The following is a 20,673-nucleotide window of genomic DNA, read 5'->3' on the forward strand; positions in this document are numbered from 1 at the left end:
CGTATCAAAAAAAGAAAAAAAAGTACTTATTTTTATATTTTTTTAGAAACAGTATGTTCTTGTGTTGCCCAGGTTGGAGTTCAGTGGCACAGTCCTAGTTCTCTGCAGCCTTAAAGTCTTGGGCTCAAGTGATTCTTCTGCCCCAGCCTCCTGAGTAGCTGAGACGACTGGTCCATTCCTTCACATACAAGTAACAGAAAAACCATTTTTTTTTAGGGAGACAGGGTGTTGCTTTGTTGCCCAGATTGACCCTGAACTCTCAGCTTTAAACAATCCTTCCTCTGCAGCCTCCCAAAATGCTGGTATCCCAAGCGTGAGCCACCATGCCCGGTCTAACATTTTAAAATATTGATATTGTCATTTTTATTAAGAAAACTGAAAGAAAAAGAGTAGCTGTTTGTAAGATTACTATCTTCTCTTCATAAGTGGCCAGTGAGGTGTATGAAACCCATAAAATATTATATGATTTGGCAATGAATACATCCTGTAGCTTCCCCAATCAAAAAGTCTTGCTACAGTTGTGATACATGTTTCTCACTCAAAATGAAGAGTCACACTGACTCACAATCTATATCTCTATAGTTCGAGTTGTTGATATTTGATTGGTTCACAATGCCTTACAGTTTAAAAATTAGTTTCATGTCACATAATTGGTTGGGATAATTAGTACGTCTTCAGCTAAACTTTGAAAAATAATATAATAATAGGCCTGGCTTCCATTGTACCTTAAACCCAGGACCAGGTACACAGTGAGAAAGTGAAATTAATAAGAATTTGTTAATGATTTATTTAAGATTGCAATCTACTAACAGGACTGTATTTATGCTACAATTTTCATCTTCAATAGCATTGCAGTCCACCAAGAGCTGACAATTATTTCTGGGTGATGACATCAGCAATTAAAAGTGGACACATCAATAAGTATATTAAAAATTGTATATATTTACTACCAAGGAAAAGTAACTAAACATTAAACTCACCTAAATTGGAATAAATAAAGCTGCTCAGAGGGAAAAGATAGCTGAAATGTTGAGACCATATGTACCTGCATTTTCAGAGATAAACCTAAATCTATCTTCTAACAAATGCTTCAAAGAGAATGAGTATAATTGTGCTTACATAGATCTCTTAAACTTTAAGATATATGATTAACACAACCTATACTTTATGAAACAAAGGCATGAACAAACTTTTCCTTAGTATTCAAATATATATATATGTGCTTTAAATATGTATTCTGATTTTCAACAATATGTTCTCCTAGATAGCCAGAAAAACAAGCCTTCTAAGTACACCTAGAAATTACGCATATCATTTTCAAAAATCTTTTCAAATCCACTGATTATCTCACAGAAAAGGAAAGCAAACTCTGAAACATCAAAAATGAAGTGTGTGGAAAGACCAGGAGCTAGAGGAGCAACCACATAATTGTTTTTTCTATAAACTGTGGCAGTTTTCTGGTACTCAGATTCTCAGAGCTTTTGTGTGGGTCTCTGATGTAGAAGATTGGTTTTGAATGGCCTCAGTGGTTTAAAAAAACATTCAAAATGGGGAGATGAAGTGGGGATCCGTGCATAAACCAGGACTCTTAATATCCTTGGAATGAAATAAAAGGGTGTGCTAGAAACACACACACACACACGCGCACACACACAGAGTTTTGGTGGGGGATTGGATAAATACTTCTTTGAAAATTCATAACCACTGAATTGCACACATAGTATAAATTGCTCACATGATCGATCTGGTGAGTCTGATATTGGTCAACACAATAGAGGTTGGAAGAAAGGTATGGAATTTCTGCTATGCCCCAGTGGAAGAATTACAGTAAAGTCTTCTGGTTTCTTGATCAAGGTAATGTTATATGCAGTGTAGAGAGTTGTGTAACTTAAAAACAACAACAACAACAACAACAACAACGGAAGAATTACAGTAAAGTCTTCTGGTTTCTTGATCAAGGTAATGTTAAATGCAGTGTAGAGAGTTGTGTAACTTAAAAACAACAACAACAACAATAACAACAATAACAACTCCCGGCATGCCACTGGAGCCTGAGCTCACTCCATTTGCTGAATTCTCCTTCATCTTCACTCTTTTCAAAAGTGTGTTAATCTCTCATAAACATTTTGAACCTTCGTTTCCACTTAAAAGTTGCTTCTGGTCAGGCATGGTGGCTCACGCCTGTAATCCCAGCACTTTGGGAGGAGGAGGCAGGTAGATTGTGTGAGCTCAGGAGATTGAAACCAGCCTGAGCAACATGGCAAAACCACGTTTCTACTAAAAATAATAATAATTTAAAAACAGCCAGGTGTGGTGGTGCATGCCTGTAATCTCAGCTACTAGGGATGCTGAGGCACGAGAATTGTTTGAACCCAGAAGGTGGAGGTTGCAGTGAGCTGAGATCACGCCACTGTCCTCTAGCCTGGGCAAGAGCAAGATTCTGTCTCAAAAAAAAAAAATAAATAAATAAAAGAAAGAAAGAAAGAAAAAAAAGAAAAAAAGAAAAGAGTTGCTTCTATAGACACATATTTATTGGAAGGGGATGTATAATGGATTCACTTAAGACCCAGTCAGAGGTGCTATAAAATAATCCTTTCCATTCTCCCACCTCCACCAAATTTCAATATTCCTTCTACCCTAATATGCTTTTGGTACTTGAAATAATGACATAAACAAGGCATACGAGGTCCACTCATGGAGCTTATAAACTAGGAGAAAAAATACTTCAGAGTTATGATGTAAGAGGAGTACTATAAAATATAATAAGTTATATATTAAAATATGTACTATATACAATATAATATCTGAAATTCAGTGTCACTTGGCAGTCAGTCATTCTGAAGGAAGAGGGAATTTTACTGTGAGGGCACTTTCAAGGACTGATTATGAAAGCATGTTGTAGGTGGTTCAGGGTAAAACAATACTTCTGAGAAATGTTAAAAGGACCTAAGTCAGTCAGACGGGAAAATGTGAGTAAGGTTGAAATGTTACTTTAAAGGACATAGTGACTCACTGAAATCACAGAAACACAACAAAAATATGTTTGATTAAAGTAGAACGTTTAAGTCAAAACTATGTTACACGTTTCGATAATCAAACCATTGCTGTCAATTTAAAGTAAATATAATTATGCTTATTAACATCACATTTCATATTTCTATCAGCAAAATTCATGTTATTCTGGTGACTATCTTTACAATATCATTACAAAATAACACACCTCTTTGCTAAAGAAAAAATAAGTGCCAGACACACATATCATACAATGTTTGGAGTGGTCCCAATGGAATTTCTCAGTTTCTTTCCCTGGGTACTCATTGCATTTATGGTGTTCTTATAATTACATATTTACATTCATGCCTGCTATACAAATATGGAGTCTACACTAAGAAATCCTTAAAAACTTGGTTTTCCCCAAAACATGATTTTATATATAAAATGAGATCACATCATCATTTGAGATATAAAGTGTAAATGCAGCAATAAATAAATCCCATTACATAGGTACTCTTAATCTCAAGTAGAAAGAATAGCACCAGCACAGCCATAAGAAAGTGTATGGAAATTGAGCAGGCATGTTTCTGTAGTGCTGGCATTTTCAACTGAGACAATTCATAGAGAGAAGAAAAAATACATCAGATAGTAAACATTTGAGAAGAGGTCAGGCACCTCCTGCAGAGTTAAAGAAGAAGATGCCAAACTGGGTTTGCAACCCCAGCCTTGAGAGTCAACTCCCATGCCCCCTGTCCTTCCCACTCCCCGCAATGTAAGAAGAAAACTAGGGGGAGAAAAAAAATCCACTGAAGAAACTAGTAAGTCTTCCTCCCAGAAGAAAGTGCAGTGATGCTTCCCTCCCAGTAAGTGAAGGTAAGTCCAAGAGGTGAACAGAACCCATGCATTTTTTGGCACAAGAGATGAGAGACTTGATATTTGCATCTCAATGTGGACTTCTGTTTATCCACAGGAATTCATCTACTATGTCTCTTTAAAATGAGGAAAAAGAAAACTGGAGAAAGAGATCAGCTGCAAAGTAATGCAGTTTCCTACATGTTAGCTAAGTGAGAAATGTAGAACATTTCTCTTGGTCAAGTGGGTATTGCATAACGTTAGTGGGTGACATTCACACTTACAAGAAATCCTGCTGAAGTAAAGGGTGAGGAAGTGTCTAAAGAGCTCAAGCTAAGCAGCACCCCATGAAGAATATTCTATGCCCAAAAAGCCTTCTAGTGTGCTTTCAGTCCAGTCACACATGCCCAAGGGGCAGGTACTTAGATGCCTGTCCCACAGAAGGTAGGTGACAGCAACAGCCCAATGAGTTCCACAGCACCAGAAACATAAGAGCTATTTGATCTCTTTCACCTTCCCAAGACATGATGTAATTCTTGTCACCATTAAGCTCCCCAGGTTGAGGTCCGTCTTTCATGGAGATTAGAGACAATGTGAAGGCAAAATTAAACATTATTATAAGTTTTAAACTGCATGGCTGAACTGTTTATTCTGGAAGGCAGCTAGGCTCACCACTATACCACCAATAATGAACTGTTTTTTTCCTAATACTTGAAGATGATAATATATCTACAGTGTCAGCCAAATATATTATTTAATAACTGAAAGGAGGAATCAAAAAGAAGGCTTAAATTAGTAGTCAAACTTAAAATTCATGTTTATACTACACTGAGTTGAAATCATACAATGGTTTGATTACATAGTATAACCTGATTTTTTTTTTTTTTTTTTTTTGAGACAGAGTCTTGCTCTGTTGCCCAGGCTGGAGTGCGGTGGTGCGATCTCGGCTCACGCAAGCTCCGCCTCCTGGGTTCACGCCATTCTCCTGCCTCAGCCTCCCGAGTAGCTGGGACTACAGGCTCCCGCCACCACGCCCGGCTAATTTTTCTATTTTCAGTAGAGACCGGGTTTCACTGTGTTAGCCAGGATGGTCTCAATCTCCTGACCTTGTGATCCGCCTGCCTCGGCCTCCCAAAAGTGCTGGGATTACAGGCGTGACCCACCGCGCACCGGGTCAACTGTAACTTGATTTTAAGGTACTCATTCACATACCTATGCAAGATGAATCAACAATGGAAACAGTAAAAAATATTAAGGCAGTCATTTCCCTCAAATCAAAGTGAGAAATCCCTAGCCACAGACTTTTGAGTATTTTATTCTCATTGGCAAGCTTTAAACTGTCCCAGTCTGAAGCCATTAAACATTCTATTCACACAACTTCCCTAGTTCAGATTCTAGACTCACCAAACAAGTTTCTGACTCTCATTTCATATCTTCATAATGTACCAACAGATAAAGTATGTACTTACATAGACTCTGAATGTTCTAATTTCTGTGATAGTTATTTCTCATTGTAAAGTAACCAATGTGCTTTGTTATTATATTTCAGTTTTATAAACATAGTGATCTGCATGTGACAGATGGATACATGAGATACAATGTCAGGATTTTTACCTTGATCAACTTGGCCATACCAAGGGCACTATAAATTCTCCATAGTGCCGCACCTTTGCAAGAAGTCTGGAGGGAGCCTGTTAACCTTTTCCTGGGTTTGGCAGGGATAGAGTGGGGCAGCACTTTTGTGCTGTGTTAAATTTCTATAATATTCAGACTTAATATTAATTTTCTGCACACTTGTGCTTGAGCACAAACACTGAGTTTTATGCAGTTTAAGAAATAATGTATTTTTCTTTCTATTTTTCACCTACCACCCTCCTTTTTATCTCTTTAATAAAATAAAACAAAACAAAATTTAAAGTAGCACAATATTCCTGCATCCAGGTTAATATATTTTTTTAAAAAACTATAGTCCTTCGTCTCACTCATTGTTTTGGGGCACTGTCTTTATAAATCTCTCCTAAACCACACAACGCACACAGATAATATAATCCAAGTATTTCATAATTAAAAGAAATAATATGAGTTCATCAGCTTGAGGACATTATTTGAAGTGTATGGTACATGACAGATGACTGATTAATGTTTCTGATACTTCTATCAAAAACCCATAGTTACTCTCAGTGAAAACTGATAAAGCAGGGTCAACACAGAGGATATCAGGATGATTTCATTTGCTTTCTCTCTATGTTCACTAGAATTGGTTCCCTCTTTCCTTCTCAGGAAGGCTCTTGCTTTTTACTGAACCCTCACACCATATGTGTTAGGGTCAAGGTAGGATCCTCATAGAACAGACCTATGGAGCATTATCTCATGATAATGAATGAGATAATGAATTTTCTCACTATTTTATGCTACTCTTTCGGAACACTCAATATGGTTCTGTGTCTTTAAAAACAGAGGCAAAAACTGGTAATTTCTTATTATTTCCTGCTTTCGTTTTGTCTCCTCCTAATGAGAAAACAAACTACATTTTCATACGATGATGACATTTTATGTAAGTGAAAAGAAGCTCTGTGAATTAATTTTTAATAGAAATATAAAAGTGAAAAATATAAAAATACAAAAAGTAAACAATATATGAAATTCCACAGATTTTTATAGATGGCTTCATAAGTATAGAAAGCACCTACACTTTGCAGTATCATTTTCACACCTATTTTTGAGAGCAATATTAATAAATGAAACATGAGCATACATTTCATAAAATCCAGCCATCATATCTAGTATGTGAGCAATTGCCTTTCCACCAACGAGCTTTTTTAAAATGACTTTTTCCTCCAGAATTGAACTCTGCTGATTCTACTAAGCTCTTTCATTTTTACTGAACATGGAAACTATTCACTCTATATTAGAGTTATTATCAAGAAGAATGGGGCACAGGAAATATCTTCCCAATACCACTTTATTAAAAGAAAAGAAAATGTTGGAGGAAATCGAAAAAGCTAATCATACAGGTATACTGAAGTAATCAACACATTTTGAAATTGCTGACTCACTTTGAACTCCATGGGAGCGTACAATTTTCCAGATTTCTGATGCTACTTCTTTGACATCCACTTGATAGTGATGAATAGGCACACCTCCATGGGAGTCCGGTTTGTTGAAAGAAACCTTGGCTGTGGTCTGTGACAGCTCTATGATCTTCACTCCATAGGGACTGGATGGCACATCTATGGACAAACAAATAGAAAGAAAACATAACCAAGGGAATGGGAATGGCCGTTATTAAGGCTTATGGTGTTACGAGAACTAGGAGTGAAGGAAAATTGCTACCTGCATCACTTAATATGTTTGAGTTACAGAACTTCCATAAACACCTGAATGTTCTTTGAAATTACAAGAAAGTATGCCCGAGTCAATTTTTATTACCACAGAAAATACACAGTAAAATGAAAATCACACTTCAATTATTGAGGGAATATGTTACTTCTGCATTTTCTATACAATATAAACATTTTATTGAGGTCCAGGAAAATGATCTTGTGTGTGTTTAAAAGAAAAAAATAAGAGAGATAAAGAGGGTAGTTAAAATGTTAGAATACATAAATCAGTTATTCAACCATCACCATAAATAATGAATGGTACCTTGTGAAAATACAAAATGTATTTCCTTTGCATTCACCACAATTATATTATTAAATTATAGGTAAGTGCTAAGTTTCGAGAAAAATGTCAGTATTATGAACTAAATAAGACTATAAACTATTAGGTCTAATTTCATTTATATATTATCCAATTAAATTAAACCTTTGGTTGAGATATTAAAATCTTATTCCCATATTTTCAAAATAGCTATAAAATCCTTCTCGTTTTATTTTAATCTATCCACTACTTACATTATTTCAAGTTCCATAAGGTATCTTAGGTGGACATTTAATTTAGTGTGTAATATAAAAAATTATTTCAGAAGAATTATCTCAAAGGCAGAGCAGGCAGAATTAGAAGAAAAAAATTCCAATGAGGATACAGTTGAAAACTCTACTCCAGAAACATCAAGATTTAGAGACACATTAACGTTAATTTCTCTATGAACCTCTTCCTCTTTTATTCCTATCACATCTGAAATAATCTTAAACTTAGGAAAAAAAACAAATATAAGTTTTTTCAGAGAGGGAATATATATATATATATAAAATATATATGTAAAACATACAAATATATGTATATCATATGATTTGGCTCTGTGTCCCCACACAAATCTCACCTTGAATTTTTTTTAAAATTTATTTTATTTTTATTTTGAGACAGAGTCTTGCTCCGTGGTCAGGCTGGAGTGCAGTGGCGCAATCTTGACTCACTGCAACCTCAGCCTCCCCAGGTTCACACCATTCTCCTGCCTCAGCCTCCCAAGTAGTTGGGACTACAGGTGCGCACCACCACGCCGGGCTAATTTTTCTATTTTTAGTAGGGACGGGGTTTCACCATGTTGGCCAGGATGGTCTCGATCTTTTAACGTCGTGATCCACCCGCCTCGGCCTCCCAAAGTGCTGGGATTGCAGGTGTGAGCCACCGCGCCCGGCCTCATCTTGAATTTTAATTCCCATAATCCCCATGTGTTAAGGGTGGAACCAGGTGGAGGTAACTGAATCATGGGGGCGGTTTCTCCATGCTGCTCTCATGATAATGAATGAGTCTCACGAGATCTGATGGTTTTATAAACGGTCTGGCATTTCCGGGTTTTATAAAGGTCTGGCATTTCCCCTGCTGGCACTCAATCTGTCCTGCTGCCCCGTGAAGAAGGTGCCTGCTTCTCCTTTGCCTTTCACCATAATTGTAAGTTTCCTGAGGCCTCCCCAGGAACGCAGAACTGTGAGTCAATTAAATTCCTGTCCTTTATAAACTATACATATATATATATATACACACACACACACATATACACACACACACACATATATATATATAACTTGACTGATAAATATGCAGTACCTGTGAGTTTCAATTCTTATATCAGTCAAACATTTACATAAAAATCTGCAGTTGGGGCCAGGCATGATGGCTTACACCTGTAATCTCAGCACTTTGGAAGCCGAGGTGGGCAGATTACTTGAGGTCAGGAGTTTGAGAACAGCCTGTTCAACATAGTGAAACCCTCTTTTCACAAAAATACAAAAATTAGCTGGGCGTGGTGGAGTGTGCCTGTGATCCCAGCTGTTTGGGAGGCTGAGGCAGGAGAATCACTTGAACCCAGGAGGCGGAAGTTGCAGTGAGCTGAGATCACGCCACTGCAAATCCAGCCTGGGCAACAGAGAGAGACTCTATCTCAAAAATAAATAAATACAAATAAAAATAAAAACAAAAATGCCATATGGCATTCAAAAGTCAAATGTACTTTATTTGCTAGAGTTAAAAAAGGTCACTGTAAGTCACATAAAAATATGCCTTATAAATAATACTGGGCAAAAGCCAGGAGAACAGCTTTAAGGCCTTTTATATGTGAATATTGTAAAGAAATGCCACAGTGTATATTTCAATTCTAATGAGTAACTGTAAATTATTTAGAGAGCCTATGAAGTACATTATGTTACAACTCTAAGGTTCAAAAACACACGTGTAGAATTCTGATGCATCCAAAAGTCTTAGAACTATTAAAATCACATCTGGAAATACAAATTTTAAGATATCTAAATAATGTTTTTAGTCCTTCAAATATTCTAATAATTTTCATGTTTCCTTAATCTCCAGGTTAATCTGCATGTCTTTTCAGCTGTAGGTTTGATCCAAAATTTACTTGTAAGTTTGATCCAAAGAACAGGAGAAAGGCAAACAAATGCACACGGATCCCCTTAAAAAATGCCAATTCTTCAATCTGTGCTGAGAGGCTGACTCCCTAATGTACATTAGGTCTAAGTTGGATGTCATAGGCATTACACTCCAGTTTGGGGATATGTGTCAAAAGTGAAGGCAGTATATTCTGGGGAATGAGAGGGAGATATTATCCTCTTGGGCTTCCATCTTTGAATATATAGTATAAACATGATTGTTTTTACTCTGACTGCAGAAGTTGCACCGTTCACCAACTGTGCACCCTGACATGGTGCACCTGCAGAGAAAGAAGAGACTTTTTTTTTCTTTCAGCGCAAAGCCACTATCATCAAAACATGGGCCAGTGGCTTGTCTCTTCTAACTATACAGTCCATTTTCAGATCTGCTGACACTTACTGTAGCCTTTCATTCATATGATTTTCCACTGACCTCTTATTTCTATTATTTCTTCTAAAGCAAAAGCATGCTTATGACTTTCATTGTCTTTCTAAACATTTTTTACATTTTGGTTTTGTAAGTCCAACTGTCAACTGACTACTAAATTTTAAGTTTCTTGAGGAAAGAGAAAACATTTTAAAAACACACATTCACACACATCCATTTATACATATAGATACATGTAACATAGAACAAAGTGACTGGAATATACTAAGTTCTCAGTAAATACTTGATGAATTAAATATTTCAGTAGTGAAAAATAATATACAAAGATACAGAACATGTCTAAGTGAATCGTGTCAGATGTGCCTAGAATCAACATCTCTAATTCTTCTCTTCACTTTCTGGATTGTTCTGTAATTGCCTTCACCCTTGATTCCTATCTATCATATACATCACAATCAGTCAAACACTATTTTAATAATTCCTGCATTATAATTCTTGTATCTATTTCTTCCTTCCCATTTCCTCTGTTACCTCCCAAGCCCTGGCCCTATCTGACTTTTCCTGTAATGCCATTAGTGGCTCTTGGCTTCCTTTTCTACTGGATGTCCAATAAAAACATCAATGCATGAGGCATGCAAATGCAAAATCAATCTTTGTAAAGAACCACTCTGATCACATCACTTTCCTGGGAATGGTATTCAGGAGCTTCATTTTCATTACAACATTAGTCTCGGTCTTTTCAGTCTCATGCTCAGGATCCTGGCTTATCTAATGCACTGGGTGTATGCAAAGATACGGATCTATTCTAAAAGACTTTCAGACACAGCTCAATATTTCAACTGAGGCTCATCGGATGCTCAGTTTCACACACTGTTATCCCTTCATTGTTACCATATTTTTCTAAACTATTTCCTAGCATCTTATATCCCAAAAATTGATGAATACCATTCACCACTCAATGAATGAATAAATGAATAGAAAACCAATTGTGCAAATACTTATTTGTTTAGTTACCCTTTCTCTTCATCTCTAATGGTGCTGGTAAACTGTTGGATTAAAAGACTGGATATGTATGTCCTGGGAGTCTATGGATTCAAGGCCCGGCCTTGCCACTTTCGTCAACTATAGCCTTGGACAAGTCACTTAATCTTTTCACATTGCAGTAGTTTTCCTTCTTGAATGGAGATAAGAATAGTACTGCTGCTAGTGTTGTTGGAAATATCAAGTAATATTGAGCACTTAGACCCTAGAATACATTAAAATTCTTAGCAAATGTCAGTCATTGTACTTTTTCTATCCCTCCCTGATCATCAGCCTCCTTCTATTACATACTTTTATATCCATTGACATGTATCAATGTTTTAGTCAAATGGTAGGTAATGGGTACAACACCGATGTTCAGCTCAGAAGTTTTTGAGCTGTGTAATGGCAAGGAGTTGGTGCCATGACCTAGGAGTCACATGGATACAATCTCTGGTGTCACTGAATGAAACTTGTGTATATTAAACTCCCAGAAATTCTTCATCTTGCATAACCGAAACTTTTTAATCTTTGTCCAACACCTTCCCATTTCTCCCACTCACCAGCCCCTGGCAACTACCATTTTTCTCTCTGTTTCTATTAGTTCCACTGTTTTAGAATTCCACATATAAGTGAGATCATGCTGTACATCTTTATATCTTGGCTATCTTGGCTACTGTGAGTAGTGCTTCAATGTAACCAATGTCTTGGAGAGCTATCACCTCTTGATTAACTGATAATGGAAGTCTATCTTCTCATTTTCCAAGACTAAACCCTCCATCTGTGAATGACATGTCTTTTCCTTTATTCTTCTCCATTTTTTTTTTTAATCAGTTAGCTCTTCTCTTCCTTTTTCTTCTTCTTTGGAATTTTATTCTTTCTTCTCAGTCTTATTACTGTGAATTATAAAGATCTCTTTTTTTTTTTTTTTTTTTAAATCCCACCCTCTTCTCAGGAAATGTACTCTTCCTTTGTTCCTCGTTGCTGTGTTTCAATAGATTATTTCTAATTTCTGCCCCAACATCTTTATTTCTGAGAATTTGGTCTCCTAGCATGCATGGTTCATAGACACTAACTGTGCTCTTTTTCCACATATGAGGCTGTGGTGTTGCTGAACTTAGATCCAGGAATCTGAAGAGTCTGATTTTTGTAAACCCTCTTTCAAAAGGAAGCGCTATCATGAATATTATCTCAGAATGGTGTTTTAAACTGTATCCTAGATATTTTTCTATTAACACACAGATTCAAATTCTATGATTTCAGATACTCCTGTTCATCATAAGAAATTACAGGCTAAAATCTTCATTTCCTAGACTTACTTGCTGCTATGGTTCTAAGTTTCCTGTAGTGAACCTAGAATGAAAAGCACATGTATATAGTTTGGAATTGCCGGAGGGGTGTGAATGTCAGTCCCACTTTTCTCAGGAGGTGCACATGGACAAGAAGTTCTGCAGATATGAATGAGGGAAGCATCCGAACTCCCACTCAGCAGCCTATTCATCCAGTTTCTGGAGTGCTGTGGCTGTGATTATCAGCTGAGGGGTAACCTGGCAGCAGGGCTCCCTGACCTCTAGTTAGTCATTGCAGACCTCACATGTGGACCACGCTTATGCTATTTTGTGACCTTGAAGGTAGACTATTGGTGGCTATCTTTGGTCTTTTCTCGCCTTTCCAGTGATTTTATAACCAGTTTGTTCTTTATAATAAATCAGTTTCTGCTTGATTTCCTCATCAATTTCTATCTGGTAAAAGTCTCAAATACTAAAAGAATTGGAACATAAGTAACTGAATTTACTAGATCCAGTCAACACTGTTACATGCAATGTCACCATAATTGTTTGCAACTCAGGGACTTCTATGCTGAGATACTTTCTATCTACTTCTGTTTTGAGTGGCTACCTTACTTCCATAAGGTTTTATATACATTTTTCTTGTTTCAATTATGCTGTGGTTTGAATGCTGGCTTCCCTCCAAATTTTATATGTTGAATATATTATTAAGAGTTGGGGTCTTTTGGGATGTAATAAAGTCATAAGACATCCACCCTCATGAATAAAATTAGTGCCCCCATAAAAGAGGCTGAATGAAGTATATTTGCCCCTTTCACTATGTAAGGACACATAGAAGGCACCATCTGTAAAAAACAATTCGGTTATTCAACGTGCACCAAAACCCAAATCTGATGGTGCCTTGATCTTGAATTTCCCAGCCTCTAGAACTGTGAGCAATATATTTATGTTGCTAATACATTACAGAGTCTAATATATTTTGCTATAGCATCCAGAACAGAGCAGGAAAAATTGTGAGCTTAATATAATATTATAGCCCACCTGCAATACATCTGAATGCTGTAAATTCCTTCTCATTTCACTACTCACCTAGTTTTTACCAACTGCCAAATCCAAATTATTATTTAGATTTTTTTCACAGTAATTCACCAATTATATTTACATTTATCCTTCAAAGTAGATACACTATCTCCCTGAATAATTTCTTTTATTTTTTTGTCCTTACAAGTCCATGGATTAAACTGAAGTAGTCCAGAGATCTGATCTTGATTTTCCCATTTTTACCTCTAATATTCTCCATAGAATCCCTCATTGTATACCAGACAGAATGTAAATATGATGAATTATTATTATTATTATTATTTGAGGAGGAGGAGGACGAGTCTCGCTTTTGTCGCCCAGGCTGGAGTGCAATGGCATGATTTTGGCTCACACTGCCACCTCCGCCTCCTGGGTTCAAACAATTATCCTGCTTCAGCCTCCTGAGTCGCTGGAATTACAGGCACTCACCACCACACCTGGCTAATTTTTTTGATGTTGTTGTTTTTGTATTTTATTAGAGACGGGGCTTCAACATGTTGACCAGGCTGGTCTCAAACTCCTGACCTTAGATGATTCGCCCCCTCGGCTTCCCAAAGTGCTTGTATTACAGGCATAAGCCACCTTGCCCTGCCAACATGATGAATGCTTTTAAGATCTATAACTTAATTTCTCTCTACCTCTCTATTCACATTACCAACATGGGTCTTCTCACACAATATACCCTTCCAGTCTTTCATCAAATGCCTTACTCATTAAGAGTACCTATCCTTTCAGAGCATAGTGCCTATGTACAAGTGTAACCTTGATGTTTCTTTCAGTCTTTCCCTTTCTTCTTCTCTGGACCTGTTTCTACTCCCTCTTTCAGACTCAATTCAAAAGCTGACACCTTTTGAGAGCCTTTTCCAAGAACTCCAATCAGAATTCATTTTTATTCTCCCAAACCTTTGATTCACATTTCTACAGCAACCTTATATCTTTTGAACTCTAACTTATGGGTAAAGACCAGATTCCACACATTATTTATCTTCAGATTCCTAAGATCTAGAACAATGTCTGGCACCTACTAGAAATTCACTATTTTTTGAGTGAATGAATTAAAAAGTGATTAGGCATTGATGCAAACATGGATTCTCTGAAAATAATGTCAAGTTATCCTGATTTCCTTTTCTTCATAACAATATGAGAATGAGAAAATCAAGAATATGTTATGGATAGTTTCTGAATATCACTGTTTGCTTAATGAGTTCTAAAAAAAAAAAAATCAAGATGTAGACTTTTCCAGGCTAGATAATAAAACTGATTATGTTAAAGAAACCTGGCATTATATTTAGGTGAAGAAAGGGTGATACCAAATGAACTCATTTTAACATGCTTTCAAGTGTTATGGAGCATGGGTCTGGCTAAGATAAAATCTAGGTACACGGACCAGTAGATCGGCCGTAATTCCATATCTTTAGAATTCTATTCAATTGATCCAGTTTAACCTGTAAGGAGATCTCTGTTCTCAAGGATGACTGACACAGGCTTATCCTGACTTTGGTGAAAATACAGATGAGTGCTTCACGGTACTGTACTTGTGACTTAAATCAATCCTGAAAAAAAGAGCTAGAATATTGAATTTGACAGGGTTTCAGTAGGTTAAAAAGTGAGTCAAAACTGACAAAATGAGATTTAATAGGGGTAAGTATAGAGTCCTGAACTGAGGTTAAAAAAATGAATTGTGAAGCACAGTATCAGAGACCTCTCTTAATAGCAGTTTGTGTAAAAAATCGGTAGGACGAGCTCCTAAATGGAAAAAAATGACAAAAGTCAAATGAATTTTATATTATTTAATAGAAGTATAATGTTCAGAATAAGTAAGGTCATTATCTCATTTTACTATGCCTTGGTCCTTGATGTCTAGATTTATGTATAACAACTAAAGAGGCATCAAGGTACTGACTTCTATCTAAAAGAAAAGGGACCAATAAGAACTATAATTATGCCATAATAATACCTACCTAATATTTGTTGAATACTTGCCATGTGCTGGTTATTTGAATGCATTAACTCACTTAGTTGTCACAATACTGTTATTAGGTAAATCTTGGAATGACTGCACAGAAACTCCTAGTGAGCTGAGGCTCTCATTCCCCAGGGGCTGGACATACTACCTGATGACAGCTTACAGCCAAGTCCCTCCCATCACATTGCCCAGGAGAAGGTGACTTTATCAAAAAGGTGCATCAATTAATGAAACAAAGTTGGGATTATTATATTTAGGATTAAGGTGTAATATAAAAAAGTTCATCAGTTAAAAAATATAACAATGATGAAATGAATTAAGAAATTTAAAAATATATAAATGAAATATATTGATAATATTATATTATCAATTACTCGATAATAAATTATTGAGTACTTGATAACAATATATTATCAATTACTTGATAATAATATTTAAAATGTAGGGTAACGATTTTTCAAAAAAAGAAATAATACACATGCATATAAATATACAGAATGCCTTTTCAGATAATCATCTTTTGGAAGTAGAAAACTGTAAGGAACAAATAACACTATATAGTCAAACTTTTATTTAGCCTTATGTGCTGTACAACTTTAATTTGATTCAAGATATGTACTTCAATCCAAACAGAGAATATTTCCCACTAGAAAGCAGGATCAACACCTAGGAGGTACATTTTAAAAACCAATTTTATGGTGAAGTCTTAAAACATATACATATTTGTCTCTCCTATATTTCTAGTTAATATTTTGATTAAAAGTTAAGAAAACAAAATTATCAAGCATGTACGTGGAATATTTCATATTTCTATAACAACATAGAAAGATTACATTTTTTTCCCCAATTTTCTAAAGACAGAGGAGATAGGTAAAAGAAGACTACACCAACTCTGGCTCATTAATAGGAAGTCAGAGTTTAATGGAAAGTCCTTGCTTAGGGTTATCTGACTTAAACCAAACATATATACTTATTTTATTTTCATTTCAAAAATACTTCATTTTTATATTATTTTTATAGGTTTAGGGGGTTTTGTTACAATCACATATTATGTACTAGTAAAGTTTGGGCTTTTAGTGTGTCCATCACCTGAATATTGAACATTGCACCCAACAAGTAATGTTTCAGTCTTCATCTCTCTCCCAGCATCCCACCTTTGGAAGTCTCCAGTGTCTATTTTTCCATGTGTGTACACACTGTTTTGCTCCCACTTACAAGTGAGAACATGCGGTATTTGAATTTCTGTTTCTGAATTATTTCACTTAGGTGAATGGCCTCCAACAAGCCTCTTTGGGTTGCTGTTTCTGTCTTGGCACGTGGGCACTCTTTCTTTTTACCCTGCCTGGATCGCAACACTGGACCCCTGCAACACGCCTTCCACTCCATTCACTCTGCTCAGGCTTTGACACCCCATGCCAGGCTTCTGTGCTTCACCCTACTCCCACACAGATGCCTACCTCGTTCCGATGTAGGGCTGAATTATTAAACAGGGAAAACGTAAGGAAGTAAGAAGGAAGGGAGGACAAATGGGAGGAAAAAGTAAAAAGATTTTTGAACGCTGAAAAAGTAAATTTTTCCTATATTACCACTGAATGTGTACAAAAATTTCACACTAAATTTTGGCTCTTAATTTATTCCCTTTGGAAGTAAGGTATTCTGTTACACTATAAAATACCATATGCCAAATAATCTTGACCTTTTACAAGGCAAATAAGCCAATGCAATCTTGAACTGTGGTAGCTTCATGTATTTGGAAATATTTATATTTTTTATGTATATATATCTTACATCTTATTTAAAATCACAGTACAGTTTCAGTGTTTGGATGCTGAAGGACAGATTAAGTTTTCTACCAAATATTAATATTAAAGAACAGTCCCATAACATAAATCGTATTTATAAATGTTGATGTTTAAATGTATGTTTCCTATCTAAGGCTGAGTGTCTGAATCATTTTTAGATCTTCATTACAATTTCAATTGAATCCACCTTCTTCTAAAACAAATTCTTAGCCTGGAATTGTATAAAGTTTGGAATATTAGCAGAATTGCAGAATAATATTCAAAAAAGTTTTCCAATATTTTCTAACTCAGCTTTAATGCAAAACTTTAATTTTTATTATGGTTGGACAGAAGAAAACGCTCTAATTTAATATATTCACTAGAAGGATAGGAGTAAAATATATTTTTCAATGAACAATATTGCAGTAAGTATCATGAGATATGAAGGTGCATGCACATTAAACATTACCTGTGAATTTCATGGAATTATTTAAACCTAATCAACATAATGTTTTAAATACCAAGTATTAATACACCCTCCCAAAAATTCTGGTCATTTATTAAGTTGTACCTAATGGAAAAACACATCATTTATAAAATGGCAATATACAATACTGGATCAATATTAATAAAATTATATATACATATATATACACATATATTGATCCTATATCTAATATTTATAAAATTATATACTAATTTAAATAAAACTTGCATAATTTCCAAAGGCTTGGAATTAATTTGAGTAGTGAATGCTTCTTATTAGTATAGTTGATTCTTCAATTTATTATCAATGCATTTTGGTGAGACTTAGCACACTTCATTTTCTTATAATTTAATTTGCTTGTATAACAGTTTCTTCACATCTCTAAACTCTCATCTTGATTTTTTTTCTCCCTGCCTTCTTCCGTCAATTCTTTCCATGTAATCTCTTTTCTCCCTTCTCTATCAATGTGGTAAAATTTGAATTGGAGAATAGCAGCTTATCTAAGTTAAATAATAATTTGACATTATTAGCTTAAAAATTTCCCTTCGTGGCCTTTATGATTAATGACATTAATATTTACAATATATCTATATAGCAGTAAAAATGAACATCTTTCTGAATTTAATATAAAATTAAAGTTATAGATAAAATCTCTACCTGAAAAGGTTTTAAAATTTCTTTACAGAAGCTTTTAAGTCTGTTAAAATATAATATTACAATAATTTTCTGATATTACTTTACTTACTCTTAGAAGACTGTAAATCACATTTTTTCCATTTGAGCTATATAAACTTTTTTTTTTTTTTGAGATGGAGTCTTGCACTATCACCCAGACTGGAGTGCAGTGGTGCGATCTCGGCTCACTGCAACCTCCGCCTCCCAGTTTCAAGCAATTCTCCTCCCTTAGCCTCCCAAGTAGCTGGGACTTACAGGCACCCGCCACCACGCCAGGCTAATTTTTTTTGGTATTTTTAGTAGAGACAGGGGTTCACCATATCAGCCAGGATGGTCTAGATCTCCTGACCTCGTGATCCGCCCGCCTCGGCCTCCCAAAGTGCTGGGATTATAGGTGTGAGCTACCGCGCCCGGCCTATAAACAACTATTTTTTAAAATGTATTTTAGGATTCCTCACCAGTCTTGTAAAACATAGTGGCAAATTTTATAAATAAGTAAACAATATCTGGCTTTCTGGTTTTCATGAATTTTTTATTCTATCTGTTAGTATTTCTATATCTTTAAGCTTTAGAGGTAAAACTAGAATATTAACATATATATATATAGACACACAAAATAAAACATTTTCACCACATTTATGTAACCTTCAATTTTCTATTTTCCTTCAGAAGTAAGATAGCTATTTGTACTTTCAAGACTAAAAGTTTAATATATATCAATTACAGTTCATTTTTTCTCAGAGTGTTTTGATTTTTAATTTTTTTGTCAGGATTCTGTCTTTACTTGAAATATAATTTAATTTCTTAAAACATATGTTCTCTATTTCTTTCACAGATATCTCAATTTTAAAGTTTGAGGGATTCGAATCAGGGTTTAAAGTCAGTCTTGATGAGTAAATACATTCTGTGTGCTCACTGTATAGCAGACACAATGAAGCAATCTCTATTGTTACTTATAAAAATGTAAAAGATATTTTTGCTAACATTTAAAATTACACGACACCCACTTTTTGGAAGTTCATATTTTTCTTATAGACACGCTGAAGTCTAAGGTTTTGGGAAATTTTTATGGATGCAAAATTGTTGAACATATTTACAGGGAACATGTGACAATTTGATATAAGCAGACAACATATAATGATCAAATCTGAGTAACTGGCATGTCTGTTCTTTCACACATTTGTCATTTCTTTGTGTTTGGAACATTCCAAATCTATCCTCCTATTCTGAAATATACAATAACTCATTGCTAACTATTATAGCCCTATTGTACTACTGAACAGTATATCTTATTCTTTGTAATCAACTGTAGTTTTGTGCTCCTCGAGTAACCCCTCTGTACACCCTCCTTCCTAATACACTACCAAGCCTCTGGTAACCACAGTCTACTAGATACCTCCAAGAGATCCATTGTTTTATCTCCCACATATAAATGAGACTACTTTATCAACTGAAATTTTCATTTGCTTTCAGAAATATTGTGTGAGATCCCACAAAGTATTGTGCTACACTTACCAGCCAAAGCAAGAATGTATTCTTGAAATCTTGTTCCTATGCGATTAGTGGCTGTGCAATTATAGCGTCCAAAGTCATTGTCAGATGTAGGTGCAATCTGAAATAATTGTAATAACAAAAGTTACAATTCTAAAACATCACAGAAGTTTTAAAATAAACCCCAGTATGACTACCACTTTCACATGTTTCATTTTTTTACCCAACAACTCCTTACCATATATTTTTAATTTTCTTTATCAAGTAAGCATTACTAAATAATATAAATCCTTTTATGATGTATCCATGGGCCTATAATATCCATAGGACTAGGCAAATCAGAATTTATCTATTAATTCATTAAGTAAACAAATGGCACCACTTTGATGTATCTATTAAATAGCAAAACCAATAGATCTACATATATGTAAAGCTCAGAAAGTAGTACACACACAGTTTGAAATGTGTGTGCGTGTGTGTGTGTGTGTATATATATATATATATATATAGTTTGCAGTCAATGTAGGTGTAAACTTGAAAACAGGAAGCTTGTAATAAAAGCATTGTTAACTGTTTTCTACGTTTTGGCCTCAGACCAGTTTGCTTTAAAGTTCAAGAAAGGCTCCAAATATGTGATATTTCTCTCCCTGTTTTGAGTTATTGAACATATAATAGTAATGAAGGAGGAAGGATCATTCTTAAAGAAATCTTTCCAGCTGCATCCATGTCCCTACAAAGGACACAAACTCATCCTTTTTTATGGCTGCATAGTATTCCATGGTGTATATGTGCCACATTTTCTTAATCCAGTCTGTCACTGATGGACAT

General features: G+C 35.3%; 1 protein-coding gene across 6 annotated transcripts in view; it reads right to left on the reverse strand.

Moving 5' to 3' along the window:
* Positions 1–20,673, reverse strand: part of NCAM2 (neural cell adhesion molecule 2) — a 563,771-nt gene that overhangs the window by 104,803 nt on the left and 438,295 nt on the right. For all 6 annotated transcript variants that reach the window (XM_025380697.1, XM_025380702.1, XM_025380699.1 and 3 more), the window contains 2 exons: positions 19,870–19,966; positions 6,903–7,076 (listed from right to left, as the gene is read on the reverse strand). In XM_025380697.1, coding sequence (XP_025236482.1) covers positions 6,903–7,076; positions 19,870–19,966 — 271 coding nt within the window. The remainder of the gene's footprint in view (positions 1–6,902; positions 7,077–19,869; positions 19,967–20,673) is intronic.

This window comes from Theropithecus gelada, chromosome 3 (genome assembly GCF_003255815.1).
Source record: "Theropithecus gelada isolate Dixy chromosome 3, Tgel_1.0, whole genome shotgun sequence".
Lineage (NCBI taxonomy): Eukaryota > Metazoa > Chordata > Mammalia > Primates > Cercopithecidae > Theropithecus > Theropithecus gelada.